The following is a 21,347-nucleotide window of genomic DNA, read 5'->3' as shown; positions in this document are numbered from 1 at the left end:
ACTGCTCTATTTCTAAAACGATGTTTAGGGATATGGAGAACTGAACGTTAGCATGTCATCTATCTCAGTAATGACATGCTCCTCCTCCTGTCTTTTCCTCAGTGTCTCTGAGCCGTCCATCATGTCTGTCCTCACCACTGTCTCTAAGCCGTCCATCATGTCCTCACCACTGTCTTGTAGACCTTTCCCTTCATCCTCGCTGACTCTCTCCTATCACAGAGCACACCTGATACTTTCCTCCCCCCGTTCCAGCCTGCCTGCACACGATTCTCCACCTCCATTCCACATTCTCTCCATCCCTCTGCACTGTTGACCCGAGGTACCTGAAGTACTCGACCTTCTTTACGTCTTTTGCTTGTAACTTCACGGTTCCCCCTGGGACCTTCTCATTTACACAAACGCACTCCATTTTACTGCTGCTGCTGTTTCAGCCATTTTCATCTTTGTTGTTTTCCAGGTACTCTACGAGGGGCTTTAAATGTTCGGTGAAAAACTATCCAGCACCAACAAATCATTTGTAAAGAACAAACTGATACCAGGAGTGTTCAGAATGTGCATCGTTTTCTTTTGAATGCTGCTCACTTCTGGAGGTATAAATTGAATATCGACATGAGTTCCAGCTCCTGTTTGATAACACTCCATATCTCACTAGGAACCAGCTTGAAATAGAAACAATGCAAACACAGTTTCATCACTTTATTACAGTAAATGAGTCCATATCATATACACAGGACAGAGACAGACGGGTCCGTTTCTCTCTCTTTCTCCATCAGAATGCACCAGGACAATATACCGAGGTTCAATTAAATAAAGGTCAAACAATAACTTAAAGAGACGCAAGATTCTCCTTCAGTTAAAACAAGGGAGGTAATATTAGCACATAGCTGAACCGTCAAAGGAATTAAAAGCATAACTCATAAGAATCAGTTCAAACGGTCTTTTTCTAAAGGTTTCCTGTCCACAAACACGAACGCAGCGACAACACACCCATGTCGAGTAGTAGCTGGACATCCTGTGACTTCTAGGCACCCTAAGCATGTATGAGATTAAGTAAGTCACACAAAGCACTTCCTGTGAAGATGCCAGTGACCTGAAACTACGACATTTTTCTCAATACTGAACAGTAAGTACATTTTGTGTGACCTGTCAACACATGAACAGAGTTCTGGTCCAAAATGAGATGGGAGAAATTCCCTGTAGATCCAGTCTCACCAGCAAAGAACGTCAGCTACTGCCTTTAAGGTGCTTCACAGGAAAGGAAACTTCTGATGTATAAAGTAAAATAGAAACTGGTGTTTATACACAGGCTGGAGAGATCACACTCAGGGTGCTCTGCTCAGACATCTAAACAACACGCCTAAGACTTCTAGGTTTCAAAGCCCAGCTCATCTTCAGCTGAACCCATTTTCCAAAACTGAACCTGGAGAGGACAAGCTGGAACAGAACCCTGTAAATCTTCATTGCCCAACAGACAACGTAAGAGGCAGGACAGGCCAGTGAGGACGTAAACGGCTACAGCTAACCCTCACTGGATCACAGCACAGAGAAAGAGAGAGAAAGATCATCGACAAACAGGAGCAGGAGGCCGGTTTGCTTTTCCTTTGCAGTATTTACATTTTGAGTTGTGAAAAAATAATTTACAAAAAATGCACAACCTGACTGCTTCATTGGCGTGACGGGGGGAGATTAATGAATTTTGTCAGAGGGCGTGAAAGAGGAAATAAAGTTTTTCAACTCCGTTTCACGGCCACAGAAAGCCCGACCGCGCCGAGTGCGACGCACCCTGAAGAGTTACTAATCAAACATGCCGGCTGAAGCAGAGCGAGGTCGGCAGCAGCCCACAGGGATGGCACAGTCTGAAACTCAAAGCAGCAGCTGGGAGGAAAGGGAACGTCAAAATGCTCTCCTCTCTCTTTATAAGTCAATGTAAACAGTGGGGGGGGGGGGGGGGGGGGGTAAAAAGCATCAGGGCTCACCAGAGCTCATCACTTCTATCAACAAAGGTTCAAAACAGACATGGCTGCAGCCACAAACAGCAGGCAGAGGCATGTGTACCAGCATCAAATACTAAAAACCAGACTATACTAAAAACGTTGTCTGCACAGACTGATAGAAATGTGTTGGATTACGGTCGGTTGTGGACATGAAGACTTCTCTGACCCACACAACAAAGCCTAACCAAGGTCGTCTTCTTCATCACACGGTGTAATAAAAATCATCCCGGAAAAGACGGAGCACGCCAGTCCGTTTCATTTGTAAGATTAGCTCGTGTTCACATCAGCTCTACCAAACACCAGATTTAGGAGCCTCAACATCAGACTGACGTTCCTGTAATCCAGTTCTCAACCAAACACAATAAGTATAGAAAGTCTCTTTCTGCTGAAGGGGAAGTGACTTTCCGACGAGACAGCATTTACATTTAATCTGCAAATATTAGTCAAGGGACTCTTATTAAAGAGACATTTAAAATATTCAATGCTAAAACGATGCTTCGAAATTGGAAAAAGCACCAAATTATATTCCAAATGAATATATGCCAAAAAAAAGGAGCCACCAAGTAACCACATTTACCATGTTTATATACTTATCTTAAAATTAATGCCTTTTTTTTTTTTAAGTGAGATTTTAAAAGAGCCCAGAGCTATCCAAGTCGTCATGAACTCCACATCATGACTTCATCCTCTTAAACCGCTCAGTTACGGGTTTAGTTTTGTTGTGAAGGCTGGCATCAGAAAAAAAGATGATTAACTGCCCGGGTAACTGCCCGGGTAACTGCCCGGATAACCGTCCGGGTAACCGTCCGGGTAACCGTCCGGGTAACCGTCCGGGTAACTGTCTGACACCTTCTAACAAACAAAGACAAACTGTTTAGAGGCAGCTACACAATTTCTTTACTATAGTTCAAGTGTCAGTTTCTGAGATGAGCTGGTAGAACAGTACAAGGAGCACACTGCACTTCTAGTTACACAACAACCACTTTACTCTGCGAGGTTCTGAAAGCTTCAGGTTCTGGTTCTGGAGGAGCCCATTATCTGCTTTGGCTGAGCATTTTACACTTTCTTCACAGCTGGAAGAGAAATATTTAGGCGATGAATGAAAAGGGAGACAAGAAAAACCAAAAGTCCTCTGGGTGATTCAGACACAACTCTCTCTCCTAGAAGTACAGAACCCTGTCGTTCCTCGGTAAAATAAATACATAAATAAATAAAGGCAGGAGAATAATAAAACTCACAATAATTACACAACAGTGTGAACGGACGAGAGGAACGCAGAGCCTTTCATTGGGCGGAACGCTCTAGAATAGATGGATGAGACGCCCCCTCTGAATGAATGCAGCCACTGAAAATGAGTCATGGGGGGGGGGGGGGGGGGGGGGGCTAGTCACTACTTGGTGCTGATGAGAGTACTCTGCTCCACCGGCCCCACAAGCAGGCAAGCTAGCAAGACGATGATTATTCTAAAAACAGGAGGCAGGAGTGTTAAAATAGCAGGATGACTTCAGAATCTTTCCTGAGTAGAATCATTTTTTTATTTGTATTTTTTTTAATCTTGATGACCTATTTGGGGCCAGTTTTGGTCGGGCAGTGTGCAGGTCAACGCGTATTAAGAGGAATGCAGAAGAGAATATAAAAAATAAACCTAAGATAAAAGGTGTGATCACATGATGCGTTGTAAATAAATAACCACAAACAAAGACAAAGAAAGAAATGTTGATTAAAAAAAGGTTTCTACAGAGGACCAGCCCCCACTATTGAACCTCCACAGGCTACCCGAGCAGCAGCGTCATTTTTCGGTGCTGCAAACATCTGCTCTAGTTTCAAACCTGGCAGCTAAACGACGATTGTTTGTTCACTGGAATTGCTGATCATCTAAGAAGAGAGCGAACAGCATGGAGAGCAGTAGAGCGAGCGTATCTATGAGGTAAGGGCGAGACAGGCCGGCGACCAGCTGCTTCAGATGCTGTTGAGAGATCCTGGTACTGAACTGTGTTGAGACGAGTCTGAACCGGTAACATCTGAAGGACAGAAGAGGAGAGGAGACAGTGTAAATACGAAACAACCGTTTCACCATCAGCCTCGACAGGAGATGCGTGAGCTCAGGTGAAACGCTTCAACCTCAGTGTCTCATCAAATCAACGCGTCTTTATTCTGAAGTAAAAACGGTTCTTTGTCAGACAGGATACTGCCATCTGGTGTCAAAACCCCACTGCACCATGATTTGATCCACACTGGGCTCCCTGGGCTGAACAATCAAGGTTATGGTTACAGAACCCTTAGCTCCAGTATATTATGTAGTATTCTGTTTCAAAGCAAAATCACTGTTAGTATTTTAACTCATTAATATGCTACATCTGATATTTGCTGTGGAATCTACAAGGATCCAAAAGCAATTTTAAACTTGAAACTTACTCTTTGTGATTGTTGGGGTGTGGAGCATCAGAATTTCTTTATTTGTGTTGCTGCACTTACCAATCGAGAATTAAAACAGTTAGCAGATTAGCATGTGGCTGCAAAATTATTATTTGTAATAAATGAAAAGCTAATTGGTATGAAGCACACATGACGATACATTAAAGTGGACGGTACTCTCAGCTAAACATAAACTCCGTCGCACCAGTAAACTTAGAGTTTCCCACCGTGAGCGGAGGCGACTGTATGAGAGCGAGCGTGAGGAGGGATGAGGGCGGCGTTCAGCTGGGGCTGGATCGACAGCTCTGCAAAACAAAAGACGAAGCTTTTACTCCTTGAGGGGTCAGAAATCAATGCTGTAGCCGAACCACGATGGAATCTGTTTCTACCTGTGGAGCTGAAGTTGAAGAGCATAGGCAAGTCCCGGCCGCTGGGTAGGCGTGTGTTCGGCTGACGCAGCTCATCAAAGAAGGCATGTGAACAGGCTTCTAAAGGAGAGAACCGGGACGCCGGCGTGTACTCCAGCAGACGGGAGCAGAGAGTGATGGCTTCTGGTGGAGTGCGAGGTTTAAACACCTGAGGGGGGAAAAGAGCGTTTTAATTTAAGGCCGCGTATCTGTTAAAAATGAACTCAACATTGTGCCGTCCTGCTGCGTTTGTCCTCTGCTCTTTACGCACCTTGGTCCAGGGATGGGCCTTGATCTGAGGGAACTTGAATTCGGTGTAATTTGGGTTCATCTCTCGGATTTGTTCCCTCGTCGGGGTTCCCAACACCTGAAAGTAGTGTTAGAGACGTATGAGACAAATACTGGATGAGCACACTCCAAGTTAATATACTGACACAAAAACCTCAACTATCCTCCTGAGACCCAGCCCGTTAGCATGTCTAACGCTAACGGGCTGGGTCTCAGGAGGATACAAGAAGATCAAGCAGCCCAATGATCAGTTTAGGAACACGTGGGAAAAACTGCAACATTTCGGCAGCGCACAGACGCCTGATGGAGACGCCCACCTTGATAATCTCTACCAGCTGGTCCACGCCGCTGTCGCCGGGGAAAATGGGTTGTCCGAGCAGCAGTTCAGCCAGAACGCAGCCCGCTGACCAGATGTCAATGTTTGCCGTGTAGTCGGTGGCCCCAAAGATGAGCTCGGGGGCGCGATAATACCGGGAGCAGATATACGACACGTTGGGTTCTCCACGGACCAGCTGCTTGGCGCTAGGGAAACACAAAACAGTGTGATGGACAGGATCCGCATGCAGTCAGTCTCTCAGAGCCACCATTGGGCTACTGTTTGGTCGTGTGGCTAGCTTGTGGCTAAACATGACCATCGCTGCAGCTTGGAGGACATGTAATCCTGAGTTTTCCCCAAAGTTAAAGGTGTGGATGTTCATTCTATTTGTTTTGTCGACCGTTACTGTCGTTAAAGTGCCGAGAGAGAGAATTCCTTCTCCTTATCCAGCTCACCTGCCGAAGTCACACAGCTTGAGGACGGCGGTTTCTGGATCCACGAGCAGGTTCTGGGGTTTGATGTCTCTGTGGCACACGCCTTGGGAATGGATGTAAGCCAGACTGCGAAACAACTGGTACATGTACACCTGAGGAGGGCGAACGAAATGCTCAACACAAGATAAGCTTATTACACTGTTGAAAATAAACAACAACTAGACAACATAGCCAAGTCCCATTAACGATTCCGTCTGGTGAGACTTTTAGGAACAGTCCGTTCCCAAGACTTCAACTAAAGTCATTTTAGAAAGACTTACCTTCACATATATGACAGGAATGATGCTCTTAGCCTTGTTAAAATGCCGGGCGACCCTGTAGACTGTCTCGGGGACGAAGTCTAGCACCAGATTGAGATACACTTCATCTTTCTGTACAACACACGACACGCAGAGACAAATCTTTGTGTGACACACCGCGAAGCCGACGAACACGTCTCTATGCTTGTGTGAGTGGAAATAATTCTCTATAACAGTAGATGAGGACAAATCATCATCACTCTTTAACAGAAGTTAGACAGCTTCAGCATGAGAATGTGTTTAAACAATCAGTCTGAAAACAAAAGAGAAGTCTTCTGTTTGCGGCCTCATGACCTCCGGTTTTCTCAATTCTGTTTTTCTTCTCAGGGAATTGATTCACTTTAAGGGGAACAACCACTCGGAGCAATTTCTAACTGAACAGATTCAATATGGATAAGCGTTGTAGAAGAAGGCTATGATCTGCTATTGATCAAGTGTGAGACGGGCTCTATAACGACGTGGTTAAACTTAAAATCTAACTTTAGAAAGGTGCGTGTAAAATGTGCCCTAAAGGAAAATGATTACAAATAGACGTCCAGATAAAAATGGACTATACCTTCTCTCCGCTGGAGTAGAAGAAGTACCGTAGTCTGACAATGTTGCAGTGATCCAGCTTCCTCATGATCTGAAGTTCACGATTCTACATCGACAAGGTAACACATGAGTGCACGTTAGATATCATGAACGTAATCCGAACATCAGTACAAGCCACTTTTATTTTGAAAAGCAACCGGATTTTCTCCGATGTAACGTTCACCCGTGAACCTTCTCGGTCGCGTCACGTAAAAAATAAAAAAGAAGCCAGTAAACTGTCAAAAAATGAATTAAAAAACAAACGTCTTTGGAGAGCAGAAGAGGAAAAGGTCGACTGAGGAGCGGAAGAGGAGCCGACGACCTCCAAGAAAAGAAAGCTTCTCAATATATGGCTCTATCTACAGGTGACTCGTGTACCAAGTCCACTCTGCATGACATGTGGAGACAAGCTAGAAAACGTAACAATAAAGCCTTAAAAACGGCTTCAACACATGGAGAACAAGAACCCTGGATTCAAAATCTGAAAACGTGAGCATGAAGGACAGAAGGAATTAGTGAGGACCACGACTTCCACAAATGCACGTGTTATAGCAATAATAGTTATTACAAGTGCATAATACAAGGTTTACATTCATTTATTTTTTTTATTAATTGTCTCCGGCATGAAACCGGTCCGTGGCAGGAAAAAGGTTGGGGACCCCTGTACAACAGGACACAGAGGAGGTGTTTGAACAGAGGGAACACCGTCACGACGAGTAACTAAAGAAATTAAAGATCATAAGATGAAAGTACATTTTAAAAACAGACGACGAACGTGAAGGATGATGGGCCTACCTTGAACCTCTTATCCTGCAGGACCTTTTTGATGGCCACCATCTCCTGGCTGTCGATGAGGCGAGCTTGGTACACCACACCAAACGATCCATTGCCTATGACCTGCGAAGGTTTCAAATACAGAAAGAGTCAGAGAGACTTCCTGCAAGTGTCAAAATGTTTGGAAACTTCTTGAATGTTATGCTTCTATTGAGACTTTTTTTTATATCTTTCTTACTTTCTGAAATATTCCCAATTTATTCTTTGTGATCAATTTCATTGTTATGGGAAAGGTTCCTAAATAATCACACTTTTCAACAATTCCTTAATCCTTCAGATAGAAACATCATTCCAGATGATTATTTTCAACTTTTCAAAAATGTATGGAAATGTACTTCATGTTTCATTAATTTATCATTTATAGTTTGAACAGAATTTTTCACAAATGTCATTCGGATTTCAGCAATTTATACATTCAGTGAGTATCAGCCATGATACCTGTATAGCAACGTAGCATAAGCATCAGCATTGGCTTCCAAACACCAAGGACACCCTTCAACTGGCTCATTTGTGCCCAGGTTACATTTCAGTTACTGATAAATGAGAATAGCCAGAAGGAAAGTTAAGATAATTTGTTTTTTTTATCCTTTATCAGCTGCAAGATTATGACGTGATTTTTTCGTAAACACACTGACATTTTCATTCACCATTTTTCTTCAGTGAGTTTTGTTAAATGTCATTATCATTGTTGTCAACGAGGAACTCAAACACACAGCAGAATTCACTATTACAGTCATATATATTACAGCAAAGCAAGAAAGTAGCCAAGCTGCATCGGGGACTTTTAAACATTCAGGTGCCGCACTGAAAACTCATATTTCTGTTTTCATTAAGAAAATATAAATATACACTAACCTTCTAAGTGACAAAATGACACCACACAAATGAACATGTCATGTAGCTCCATTCAACACCAACCTCTACATGAGATTTCCTCAGCTTGTCACGCTATCAGATGAGAAACTGAGCAGCTAACAGGAAGCAGGCGATAGAGGACCAGAACTCTCTGCATCTGGTCATACCATTATGTCAATGAGCGACAATCATATCAACCTCAGTCAGCTATATTTCAGGGATTATTATTCAATACATCATAGGATATTTCTATTTCAAATTCAGAACCTCATATGATGATGCCGTTTGAATTTCGCTTTGATACCTTTATGTCAGTGTAAGATACTTCCTGTGGACGGTCCGGTCCCTGACCTGGTGTGGCCACAACCGTTGTCACCTTTCCACTGTCTCCTAAGAAACAAACCGAAACATGACCAAGAAGAGGTGAGAAAATACATGAATATAGTGGTAGGATTTAGTCACTGTACCTCTGTAATATGGGCAAGAATATTTTAACAACGTTTCCAAAGCTACATCTCTTGAACCATGTAGATCATGATGTAAGCTCTTATTTGCTTTCTTGTGCTTCAACTCGGAATGCTCTACAAGGATTAAAGTCAGTCGCATTCCCACCAACAAGAAGTAATGTTACAGAGTCACGTCACAATGTTCCCAAAATAATGCCACTGATACTCTGGACACTCGCCCCAGCCAGTCTGTCTCATCACTGAAGAGAAAGTTGAGTATTTAGGTTATTAAGGTCAGTCGAGTTAATGGATGTTACCTTCAAGAAGCCTCAAAAGATAAGGGAAGTAATAGAATACTTAATATTCTGGACGCCGACTAACACGACTAAGAATGGACCCAAAGTTAGGCCAACCATTTTCTTTTCCCTTTCTCTCCAATTGACAACAGTCCTCTTAACAAGAATGAGTTTGTCTTATCCAGTGTACCGGTCAGCGACATACAAGCCAGCACAAAGGGAGGAAGGCTAAAATAGGTTGTGGTGTGAAAAGTCTTACCACAAAAATAGAAGAATACAATTAAAGCACTTACATTTTTTTTTAGTAGTGGCGTTAAATCTTCAAAGTGGACATGAGAAATGATACATCAGCCCTACAAAAATGAGCGACTACTAGAAATAAATGTGTAGCGATTGCTTCCCCACACACAGGACACTGCCTTTATAATGTTGCCATGTGGTAAGATTTGATTAGTGCTGTCGTCTCTCACCAGTCAAGCACACATCACTTAGCTACTCTCTGCCACGAGCAGTCTCAGCACATAAATGTCATTAGAAGTGTGCCAACAAGGTGACAAACAGTTAACACAATCAATATAGAAAATAACCACATACTTTTACAACAACAATTGTACAAAGTACAAGCTACCACTTAACTTTCATGACTTTTATTATAAAAGCCACATTTACTTTACATTTGTCATATAAGATCAAGCACTTTGGTGATGGCGTACACCTGCCACTACGAGGATACAGATCTCTGCTTAAACCTGCCACTACGAGGATACAGATCTCTGCTTGCACCTGCCACCACGAGGATACAGATCTCTGCTTGCACCTGCCACCACGAGGATACAGATCTCTGCTTAAACCTGCCACTACGAGGATACAGATCTCTGCTTAAACCTGCCACTACGAGGATACAGATCTCTGCTTAAACATGCCACTACGAGGATACAGATCTCTGCTTGCACCTGCCACCACGAGGATACAGATCTCTGCTTAAACATGCCACTACGAGGATACAGATCTCTGCTTGCACCTGCCACCACGAGGATACAGATCTCTGCTTAAACATGCCACTACGAGGATACAGATCTCTGCTTAAACCTGCCACTACGAGGATACAGATCTCTGCTTAAACATGCCACTACGAGGATACAGATCTCTGCTTGCACCTGCCACCACGAGGATACAGATCTCTGCTTAAACATGCCACTACGAGGATACAGATCTCTGCTTGCACCTGCCACCACGAGGATACAGATCTCTGCTTAAACATGCCACTACGAGGATACAGATCTCTGCTTGCACCTGCCACTACGAGGATACAGATCTCTGCTTAAACATGCCACTACGAGGATACAGATCTCTGCTTAAACCTGCCACTACAAGGATACAGATCTCTGCTTAAACCTGCCACTGCGAGGATACAGATCTCTGCTTAAACCTGCCACTGCGAGGATACAGATCTCTGCGTACACCTGCCACTACGAGGATACAGATCTCTGCGTACACCTGCCACTACGAGGATACAGATCTCTGCGTACACCTGCCACTACGAGGATACAGATCTCTGCGTACACCTGCCACTACGAGGATACAGATCTCTGCGTACACCTGCCACTGCGAGGATACAGATCTCTGCGTACACCTGCCACCACGAGGATACAGATCTCTGCTTAAACCTGCCACTACGAGGATACAGATCTCTGCTTGCACCTGCCACCACGAGGATACAGATCTCTGCTTAAACATGCCACTACGAGGATACAGATCTCTGCTTAAACATGCCACTACAAGGATACAGATCTCTGCTTAAACATGCCACTACAAGGATACAGATCTCTGCTTAAACATGCCACTACAAGGATACAGATCTCTGCGTACACCTGCCACTACGAGGATACAGATCTCTGCGTACACCTGCCACTGCGAGGATACAGATCTCTGCGTACACCTGCCACTACGAGGATACAGATCTCTGCGTACACCTGCCACTGCAAGGATACAGATCTCTGCGTACACCTGCCACCACGAGGATACAGATCTCTGCTTAAACCTGCCACTACGAGGATACAGATCTCTGCTTAAACCTGCCACTACGAGGATACAGATCTCTGCTTAAACATGCCACTACAAGGATACAGATCTCTGCTTAAACCTACCACTACAAGGATACAGACCTCTGCTTAAACCTGCCACTACAAGGATGCAGATCCCTGCTTAAACCTGCCACTACGAGGATACAGATCTCTGCTTAAACCTGCCACTACGAGGATACAGATCTCTGCTTAAACATGCCACTACAAGGATACAGATCTCTGCTTAAACCTGCCACTGCGAGGATACAGATCTCTGCGTACACCTGCCACTACGAGGATACAGATCTCTGCGTACACCTGCCACTGCGAGGATACAGATCTCTGCGTACACCTGCCACTACGAGGATACAGATCCCTGCTTAAACCTGCCACTACGAGGATACAGATCTCTGTGTACACCTGCCACTGCGAGGATACAGGAGCATCTGATAACTCCTTGGCAGACAGAGGACACCTGCGGTCAGTCCAGTTCCTGTGCTGGATGAGCATCACTTGTCTCTTCCGAGCGTCGGCCACCCAGCTTCAGCCTTTGCCCCACAGGTGACCTTGGAGAAATGGAAACTTTTGATGCCGCACTCCGGACGACGCCCATAAAGGAACCACGAATGCAGCGCTCGATGCTCAGTTCATATTTGAGTCTTAGCTTGGCCACGAAGAACGACGAAGACAAATTAATTCCTCACAATGAAATAAAACACGTCCTGATATTTCGACTTAGCGTGGGTAAATCTAATATTCCATTCATGCAGCTGATGTTACGACAACTACAAACGACCAAACAGCTGCCTGGTTTGACACGAGCAAAGCGACGACAATCAGCCGGCGTGATCTAAACGGAGAACTCGCCACACACCGAACAAGTGGCTAACGTTAGCATTTGAGGTTACCGCTACACCGGAGAGACTTTCCGCTGGGCTTTGACACACTGTACGACTTAAAAACACAGAAAGTTATCGGATAGCTAACTAACACAAACTTACTTGAAAGCTTGAGATTCGAGCATCCAGATGAGCTGCTACCAGAGGCCTGCAGGACCCCGGACTTTCCTGTGCTGCTCCCCACAGCAGCGGCGGTTCCTGGCACGCCTGGCGGCTCAGCAAACGAGCTGGGCCTGGGCCGCCCGCTGCCGCTCATATCTCCGTGTCGGGTTCAGGGTTATTTTTTTTCCGGTATTTTCAGCCAAGCGCCTATTAATTACCAAGACACATCAGCGAATAACCTTGGAAAGACAGCGGAAAATAGCGTTCTCGTTGCCTCCGGCAGTCTGAGTTGATAGCTGTTGCTAGACACCTAGAAACAGACCTCTCGCAATGCCACCTGGGAGTTGTAGTTGTAGTTGCTGGTTTGATGCCCAGGTTTTACAAAACTACAAATTTGAAATTTCTCAAAGATGGTCATTATAATAATAATAATAATAATAATAGTAATAATATATTTTATTTATATAGCGCTTTTCTTAGAACTCAAAGACGCTTTACAGTGTACATAGTAAAAACAATAAAGTAAAACAAAAAATACAAACAATAAAAATGTGAACACGGATATAGAATCAATAAAATTCAAACAGTAAAATAATACATTAAAAGTGAACACGGTTTAAGCAGTCAATAAAAATTCCAACAGTGAAATTATACAGTAAAAGCAATGTCAAACAGATACGTTTTGAGATCTTTTTTAACTGAATTTAGATCCGGGCAGGCTCGTAGCAGTTGTGGCAATGTGTTCCAAAGTGTGGGTGCAGCAATGGAGAAGGCTCTATCGCCCCAGGTTCAGAGCTTGGTCCTACAGGGGAGGGAGAGGAGGTTGGCGTCTGTGGAGCGGAGGGAACAAGATGGGGTGTGATGGTGGAGCAGATCTGTGAGGTAGGGGGGGGGGCAGATTATGGAGAACTTTGAAAGTGATGAGGAGGACTTTGAACTGTATGCGTTGGGGGACCGGGAGCCAATGAAGGTTTTTAAGGACCGGGGGTGATGTGTTCACGGGAGCGGGTGTGGGTAAGGAGGCGAGCAGCGGAGTTTTGAATGTATTGCAGTTTATGTAGGGTTGTTGATGGTAGTACATAGAGAATGCTATTGCAGTAGTCGATTCTGGGAGTGACGAAGGCATGGATCACTATGGCATTATATCAATATGTATAGATAATATATATATACTTAGCATTTGTATCTTTCCTCAGATAAAAATACATAACTATTACTTGTAACCTGCTAAAGGTAAGTTGCCCAACACCTTTTTCTTTTAGGTTATTTACTAACCTACTAAACTAACTAACTTACTAACTTGTAAAGTATGGGGATATTTTGTTGCTTCTGACAGATACTAATTCATTTACTGCTTGCAAAATTATACTAACAGTAACAATAGCTATTCAACATTTTAATATTATTTGGTATAATCAGTGATATTATCAGAATCAGAATACTTTATTGATCCCAGAGGGAAATTCTATTAGCAGCAGTGCTCCACTCAAATTATTACAAATATTACAAAGTATCTTCATGACCACATATTGAAGTATCATGCGTGACACTTCTGAGCAACTGATCAAAGTTCTTTTCAGTTCCCTTTGATTTAACCCACATCTCACTCATTATGGCCTGAATCTGAAAGGATTAAACTATTTTAACATTGAGATACCTGATGAAGATCAGATGGAGCAGTGCGTGCTGTATGTTCCAAGCTTTTTGGGAATTTGTGTTGTTGGGTGAAGTTTCAGATCCCTCTTGTAGTATACAGCCAAAGTTATATAAAATCAAGTGAAGATTATTTTGTGTCAACTATACATTTGTCTCTCCATTATCATTTTGGAAAGAATAGAGTCAGAGTAGGAAATACCATAAATCAGAAGGATAGCAAGTCATTTGACACTTTCTGTAAACTGTTGAATTAAATATAAAATTTAGTAAAACATTCAAAACTTATCAAACACGAGGGAAATGTGAAATAAATTCAAGGATATAAGACATTGTGTTAGATCTTTAATATTTTCAATATTTAGTTTTTGTTGTCGTTTAGAAATATTGCACATGGTCAACATGCCTGCTTATGAGATAACACTCACTTTGCTCATCCTAAAATTCCTTCTCCAAAGTAAGGACAATTTATTTTAAGCACAATCATACAGTGTACACGCACACATATGTGTGTATGCACATATGTCTGTGTGGGTGTGTGCACGTGTGCATGTGATTGCACATACATTACAGCCCTAACACAAAATCTTCTATTACCTGTGTGCATATATGTTGTATATCCTGAATATATATTTCATATATATCCTGAATCAAGTGGATTTGATAACAGTCAAGATGCGAGAAAATAGTCATTGTGACTATAAAAATACTGCCTCTAGAGAAGAAAGTAGAATACAATGAAAAATATACTATTGATAAAGTTGCTGTGTGGAGCAAGAACAGGCTGGTTGTGATAAGTCACTGTCTGCATGTGCCAAAACACACACACACACACACACACGCACACACACAGTCCTAAATGCACATATATGGAAATACCGGTATATATTTTTTCAGACATCCAGCTGTTTACTGAGAAACAAAAGAGATACCCATAATAATAACTACCCAACTCTTCACTAAGGAAGCAAAGAGCAAAAAAGTGCTATTCAAAAATTGTCTTTGACTTTTAGTAAGTTATACCCTCTAGCTTTTCAACAATGACAATAATTGTGATTCTTTTTTCCTGTTTAGTTTTTTAACCAGTTAAAGGTCACAACAGCTCATTTGCGCACCGATTTATATCTATGGCACAGAGCCTTCCCCCCAAAAAAATAATAACCCATCCATTTTACAAAAATAAAATAAAATGTCCTATTGCACCATTTGATGGGAAATGATAAAGTGTCGAAAAGAAAGGGGGAAGAAGGGGAGGGCTCCAAAGACTGCCCTCCAGGGCTGGTCTAGGATCTGCTTTCCCTGAACTAACCCTTACCAGAGCCATCCTGAGCTACATAGCGCTTGATCCGGGACCAGTGCTTAAGGGCACTTTCTAACAACACTTCACACAACAATCTCAAGGGAGATGCATGAGGTAAAGTCAGGAGCAGAGGACTGAGCTGAAAGGAAAGAGAAAGCAGGGAGGGCAAAGGGAGGAAAATGTTGTTGATAACATACAAGGTTATTGTTTTTTCTACTAAAACACGCTCTAAAAACAATACTTTCCTGATTTTACTTGCAGCGGTCTCAGATGAGAGACCACACAAAATGTGCAAACACCTGATTTCTGCGTTTTATAAAACGACAAACACCCCTGGTCCCCCATTTCTGGGTCTGGTGGAAAATGGTAGAGTAGGGAAGCAGGGTGAGAACCATCCCATGTACGATTAAAGACGGTTGTAGGGGGACACCGGCTGATTTTTGTACCCTTTTGTGTCCAAAGATTTTTTTTTGCTTTTTTTTTTGCTGGAGAAGAAACACAATAGAGCCACAAGAGAATAACAGGCCACATTAAAACTGGTTATTTTCACTGCAACAATAACGAGAGAAAGCAACATTATATCCACTGGGAGATTCAGTTTGGTTAAAATTCTACTTTTTCCCGCGATGATGTCTTCGTTCAGCGTAACCATCTGTCTTCCGATGGTTTGAATATGATTTTTCCGTCTGCTGAATATCCTCCAGTTTCTCTGTCTGTCTTTTTTCTTTTCTCTGGGAGCCGGTCGGTGTCGAAATTGTTGAATCTTCAAAGCCTCACAACCATTAGTCAGTTCACATAATATCTTTACCGTGCCTCATCACACATGTGTTGGGGAGGGCAACCCAACAGACATACAGACATACTGTATATAATCAGCTCCTGCCAATGAGGAGTCAGCCTTTCATAATGGCAATAACTAAAGGTGCAAAGATTGGTCACACTTTACTCTCGCTCCTGCTTTGTTTTTCAAGCGTGAACAGATTTCATGCTTTCAGTTCCTCTCCTCGCTGCAACCACTGAAGGCTGTGCAGGCCAATGGCTTGGTCAGACTGTTTGTGAATGAGCGCTCACACTGCACAGACATGTCCATGCGCTGTGTGTGTCTGATTGTACTGTGTGTGTGTGTGTGTGTGTGCTGTCTGTCTTGCAGCATTGAGGGGCTGTGGAATATAAGTGGAGGTCATTGGGGTTGTATTTGTGCCCCGACCACTGTGTTGGGGAGTGGATGGCGTGAGGAGGTGGTCGGGTCAGTGGCATCTGGGGGCTGGCGGGCGACAGCGAACTGCATCGGCACGATAAGTGCTTCTATGTGTCGTGGTACTTGGCGGAATTTCCAAGGGGCTGCCAACCACGAGTAACAGTCTGATTTAGTGTGTGTGTGTTTGTGTGTGTGTCATCATGTGCATTCTGGATATTATATATGCAACATGGTTTGTGTGTGTCTGCCAGAGAGATAGATTGTGTACCAGAGCTTGTAATAACTACTGTACAAATGTGCTGACAGCAGACCTGGGCAAAGTGCTCACTGAATATTTTGGATACGGGGGGGGGGGGATACTACAAGAAGCACTTGACTCATCAGGACTTGCATGTGATTTGTCCAGTTTTGAGGCTTCTTTTTTTTTTAAATGTCTGATCAAACAAACCGAAGATAAGTGCCATTTGACCCGATCCTGCTGGAGTCGAATAAAAAAAACATTCTGCAGGGATGACACACTCCTCTCTCTTTTGTTTTTCTCCTTGATATTTCACTCGCTGGTTTAGGATCCTTCACTCCTCGGCTCCTCTGGGCTCCGGCCTATGTCTCCTGGCTGCTCTGTCCCTCTGTCCTCCCTGGTTGACTGATTGTAAGAGGAACTTTGGGATAGGGCAGGGTTGGCTTCATAGAACCCTCCGAGCTCGAGGGTTCCGGGCGTGGCGGTCTGCATGATCTTCTGACGCACTTCGCGAATCTTCAGCTGCAGACACACCTTGGTTGGGAAGGTGTCTGAGTAGCGTGCCTGGAAGGCAGCAGTGGCCTGAGCTAGGGGGGGGGGGGGGGGATAACAATGAGGCAGAATAACATCACATATTACAACGTATTATGGACAATATTTATACATATAATGCTGTCACTATGTCGGTGAAGATTCTCCGTTATTCAGCTTATCCAACACCGTTTTAAGTACGTCACAACACAAAAAATTGTGCCATAAAGTGCTTTTCTCTGCAGGTGTTTTGTTTTACCTGACGGAAAAAAGCCATGTTCCTGAAAGAGTTGCATGACCAGGGCCCGGCGCTGATCCAGAGTCCTACGCAAAGATGAGCAAGGAACCCTGTCCAGATCTCCGGGGAGGTCTCCTCCCTCTGCACCTGTGAGAACGAGGAGTGCACCATATGACTTTTCATATACCTCAAGCAGAAGTGACATCTAATGTTAGCTGCCACACCTGTTCTATCAAACGTGAAGATGTCTCCATCACACTTGGCAGCGCTCTTCGGGGTGTTGGGCTCTGAACTGCAGCTGGAGAGACGACGAGTCTTCCTCCTCGGGGAGCCGGGGTCTTCTGCTGTCATCTCCAGCTCTGCATGTGGATAAAAAGGGATGAGGACAAACAGGGACATGTAGGAAGAGATGACAAGTTAGCGCAGTAGGGCACTATGAACGTTAGAAATCAGCCAGAACAAATATAAATTTGATCGAACCATCCTAAATAACATGTTGATGTTTGAAACCATTTTAAATTTGGAATGATTTTTTTTCATTTGTAGTCTTTCTTCAGAATTAACTTTGTTAGGTTTCCATCTGTCGTCTCACCAGTGGAGTTCCGTCTCTTCCTGCGGTAGCTTCCCAGGATGGCTCTTGGCGAGGTGGCCAAACACTGCAGGGTGGGTGAAGGCAGGACTTCCCCTGGCTTAAACTCTGGAAGCTCAGCTAAACGCTCCTGAAAGTTCATCTCTGTGCTCAAACTGCTGTGTTTCCTGCACACGACCAACACAGAGCATTAATACAATGATTAAAACGGCAAGCAATCGAGCTGCCTTCCTCATGCCTGAGGCTTCACCCTCACTGTCTTAATGCAAAACATGAAGCCTGAGCGATCCTTTTACTCACATTCATTAAAACACAAACAAACAAAATGGAGTTAGGCCCCACTGTGTGTCAAATAAAGAAATGTTAAGTCCAGTCAATAGACGTGTCCCTCCAGGGTGCTGCTTCTCTCAAGATGCCTCCTGTCATAGTTAAAAAAGTTCAGAAGATAAATTATGATAAGAGAAGCAAGCCTGTCCTGCAATAAGAAGCGAAGCCAAGAATTAAAAACAAGTTTTCATTCACTTTTTATTTCTCTTTATGAGATAATACCATTTTCATGCCATTTGGCACATTCTGAGACTACGAGGTGCTTTTTGACATAACGTCCACCCAGATATGTTATTATATGACTAAATATAACTAAGTATATCTAGAAAATTTGTGCTAAAGAACACAGATGCCACCATGACATGCCCCGTATGTCCAAATATCCACTCATGTTTAATTTAAAAATAATCCAATTGAAGATACCGACAGTGAGATGTGCAAATTTACAGCCATAAAAATGCTTGGGTGAAATTCTAGATTGTTTTGAGGAGAAGCAGAAAGAGTATAGCCATACAGACAGATGGACATGACATTAATGTTAAAATGATGAGTCATTCCGTTTCAGCCTATGTTCAAATTATGTCTACAAGATTGCTGGATGTTAAAATTGAGAGAAATAAAACACATTATTTACTTTTATATATTTTTTTTAATTTATGCATCTTGGAGAGAAGCAAATAAAACAATGTCAGACGATCCAGCCTAAGATACAGCGCGTCTCTTTTTAGCCAACAGAGTTAGGGCGGATGGCCACACATGGCAGCCATGTCCTAAGCTATCAGCGGGACACCTGTGAGTTTGTCTGTGCAGAAACCCCTCCGAGCCGTCGACATGCAGTTATTACTAGTCTTGTGATTGTGGGTATTGTTTTTTAGGAAAGGTATAAGGAGTCCTCTTTGTTCAATTTGGCGGTGTCCTCCTGGGAGCAGCTTGGTTTTGTTTGATGCTTTTTGATGAAGAGCACAATAAAGACTAACCTACAGTCTCTGGAAGATCAGGTTGGAACTTTGTTTGATCCTACATAACACTGTAAGGCCGCTTTGTTGGGAGCATTAAAAAAAAGCAAGAACTCGTGTTAATAATGCCAACCCTAACTCTTCCAGCACGCGTACTGTCCCCACTTACTTGTCGAGAGAATCAGGTGTCTTTTTGAGGGGTGGGGGTCTGAACTTGGCCTTTTTTGCGGGGGGATCTCGCTCTGCAGGGGGAGCAGGATCCAAACATGAGGGTGGTGGAGGTGGGGAATATGGTCCAGCCTAGGAAGAAAGTGAGAGAAGGACTGGTGAACAGGATTAAAAGAGCAACCACTATAATCCTTTATTCTGACTTCCTGTAGATTAAGTCAGAGTCATGTGACCTGTGTATGTTGAGAGGAAGTTAGTTCAATTCTAGTCATTGCTCTACTTCTAAAAAGATGTTTGTTAGGATATGGAGAACCGATTGTTAGCATTTCATCTATCTCTGTAATGTTTCAAGAGCAGCAAACTTCAAACCAACTCAACAGGGAGAAATATTTAAAAAACACCTACAAAATGTGAAACTGGACTCAGTGAACTGGCCTTCTAAGAGAAGAGATTAAAAAAAACACCCCGATAAAACAATTTGAAAAGGCCTCTCAAATCCTTTAATCAGAATAGATGAGGGGATTGGGAAGTTTGTTTTTCTCACCTCTTTGATGTCACCCATGCGGTCCACATCTCTGTCTGTCTCTCTGCTGCCCTTCTTTTCATAGTTCTCCTTCATCCCCCTCTCTCGCGCTCTGTCCATCTCCTTTTGTGTCTCGTTACTTTGTCCCTCGATCTGATTTTCTTCTTTGATGTGCAGACAGATGTCTTCTTTTTTTATTACTGAAACAGATTTTTATTTACAAATAGTCTCATATTAATTCCTCCATTTCTTTCTAGGCTAGAACTGTCAGCCTGTGTGTTACACTCTATTTAAATGGAAACATTCCCCGAAAAACAATCTGGTTCTACAGCAATATTGCCTACCAATGTACAGAGACATCAAATCCTATGTTGGACAATTTGGAAAACATGTTATGATCATGAAACACAACAAGTCCAGAAAAAACCCGAAATGACACTTTTGTGTTGTCAGGCATAGAACTGCATCGTGAAACCCCACATGAAACGTAACAAACCTGGTGGAGCATGGCCTGCTGCGGCATTAAGCATAGAGGTGGACGCCGATGAGCTGGGAGCACAGCTGGACAGCAACGATCCTCCGTCCTCGGGCTGGCTGTCCGACTGTCCTTCCCGCTTCAGGGCTCCCTTCGGCTCCACTTCCACGTCAGGCTGAGACGTCGCCACCACCGATCCCTGCATCCCCGTCGCCAATGGAGAAGAAGGAGTTCTAACATTGTGGGCTGGAGCTGCCGCTGCTGGAGGCACCGTCGTCACAGACACCATGCCAGCTGCTAGTGCAACGCTTGGTGCAGGATAAATGGCAGTTAGTACCTGATGAAGAAGAAAGAAAGAGTGTGAAGCTTTTCTTTGTTTTGATTGCTGTGTAACAATGCTACATAAATCAATGCTAGTACTTCTTGTGGAGACACCTGTTAACTCTGCAAATGACTCTACGACATGCAAGGAAATGATTTAACAGTGTTCGAGTAGTTATTTAAAGTTTGTGTTCACCAATCATTAAAAGCTATCATTGTGGTTTTATTGTAACCCTAACCCCCCGCCGGGAGGTTCAGAGTCCCTCACAGAAGACTTTAAAACATATTTATTCCAAATTGGCTTTCATGGTATTTTCTGCTTCCACTTGCTTCTCAGTTTAAGAGCCGAGGCTGAGCACAAGCACCAGAGTGTCTTCAGTATGCCTCCAGCTAGCGAGCTATGAGCGGCATTAACTGAATTTGGCAAAACATATATTGGATTCCTGTTGCCAACCACATCTTCCATTTTTTTGTGTTTAGTCCACAAAAGATTATTTGAATAACACTGGGAAAGTAACACGGACAAAAAAGGAAAAAAATATGTGTATA

At 43.4% G+C, this 21,347-nt stretch overlaps 2 protein-coding genes across 2 annotated transcripts in view; both read right to left on the bottom strand.

Annotated features, from left to right (window-relative positions):
• Window positions 1-3,953: 3,953 nt before the first annotated feature.
• On the bottom strand, window positions 3,954-12,587 carry gsk3aa (glycogen synthase kinase 3 alpha a). The gene is made up of 11 exons (XM_068746994.1): window positions 12,282-12,587; window positions 8,780-8,865; window positions 7,582-7,683; window positions 6,770-6,853; window positions 6,175-6,285; window positions 5,876-6,006; window positions 5,422-5,626; window positions 5,088-5,183; window positions 4,799-4,985; window positions 4,637-4,714; window positions 3,954-4,015 (listed from the first exon to the last, which is right to left on the bottom strand). The coding sequence occupies exons 1-11, from the start codon at window positions 12,433-12,435 to the stop codon at window positions 3,954-3,956; spliced, it is 1,296 nt and encodes a 431-aa protein (XP_068603095.1). The 5' UTR covers window positions 12,436-12,587.
• Window positions 12,588-14,266: 1,679 nt separating this feature from the next.
• The window catches only part of cica (capicua transcriptional repressor a), a 32,179-nt gene continuing 25,098 nt past the window's right edge, over window positions 14,267-21,347 (bottom strand). Inside the window, 7 exon segments of the mRNA XM_068747031.1 lie at window positions 14,267-17,257; window positions 17,461-17,586; window positions 17,664-17,798; window positions 18,032-18,195; window positions 19,481-19,611; window positions 20,024-20,202; window positions 20,499-20,814. Of these exon segments, the coding sequence (XP_068603132.1) occupies window positions 16,995-17,257; window positions 17,461-17,586; window positions 17,664-17,798; window positions 18,032-18,195; window positions 19,481-19,611; window positions 20,024-20,202; window positions 20,499-20,814 (1,314 nt within the window). The 3' untranslated portion in view covers window positions 14,267-16,994.

Source organism: Brachionichthys hirsutus, chromosome 13 (assembly GCF_040956055.1).
Source record: "Brachionichthys hirsutus isolate HB-005 chromosome 13, CSIRO-AGI_Bhir_v1, whole genome shotgun sequence".
NCBI classification, from domain to species: domain Eukaryota; kingdom Metazoa; phylum Chordata; class Actinopteri; order Lophiiformes; family Brachionichthyidae; genus Brachionichthys; species Brachionichthys hirsutus.
Note: the sequence above shows the minus strand (reverse complement) of the source record. Positions and strands in the feature narration are given on the sequence as shown.

What these genes read in the sequence shown, in the direction of transcription:
- gsk3aa (XM_068746994.1), bottom strand. Translation starts at nt 12,435, where the DNA reads ATGAGCGGCAGCGGGCGGCCCAGGCCCAGCTCGTTTGCTGAGCCGCCA. An exon ending in AGCTGGTAGAGATTATCAAG is followed by an intron (nt 5,184 to 5,421) that starts GTGGGCGTCTCC and finishes CACTACTTTCAG; the next exon opens with GTGTTGGGAACCCCGACGAG. An exon ending in TACAGTCGCCTCCGCTCACG is followed by an intron (nt 4,016 to 4,636) that starts GTGGGAAACTCT and finishes TCTGTCCTTCAG; the next exon opens with ATGTTACCGGTTCAGACTCG.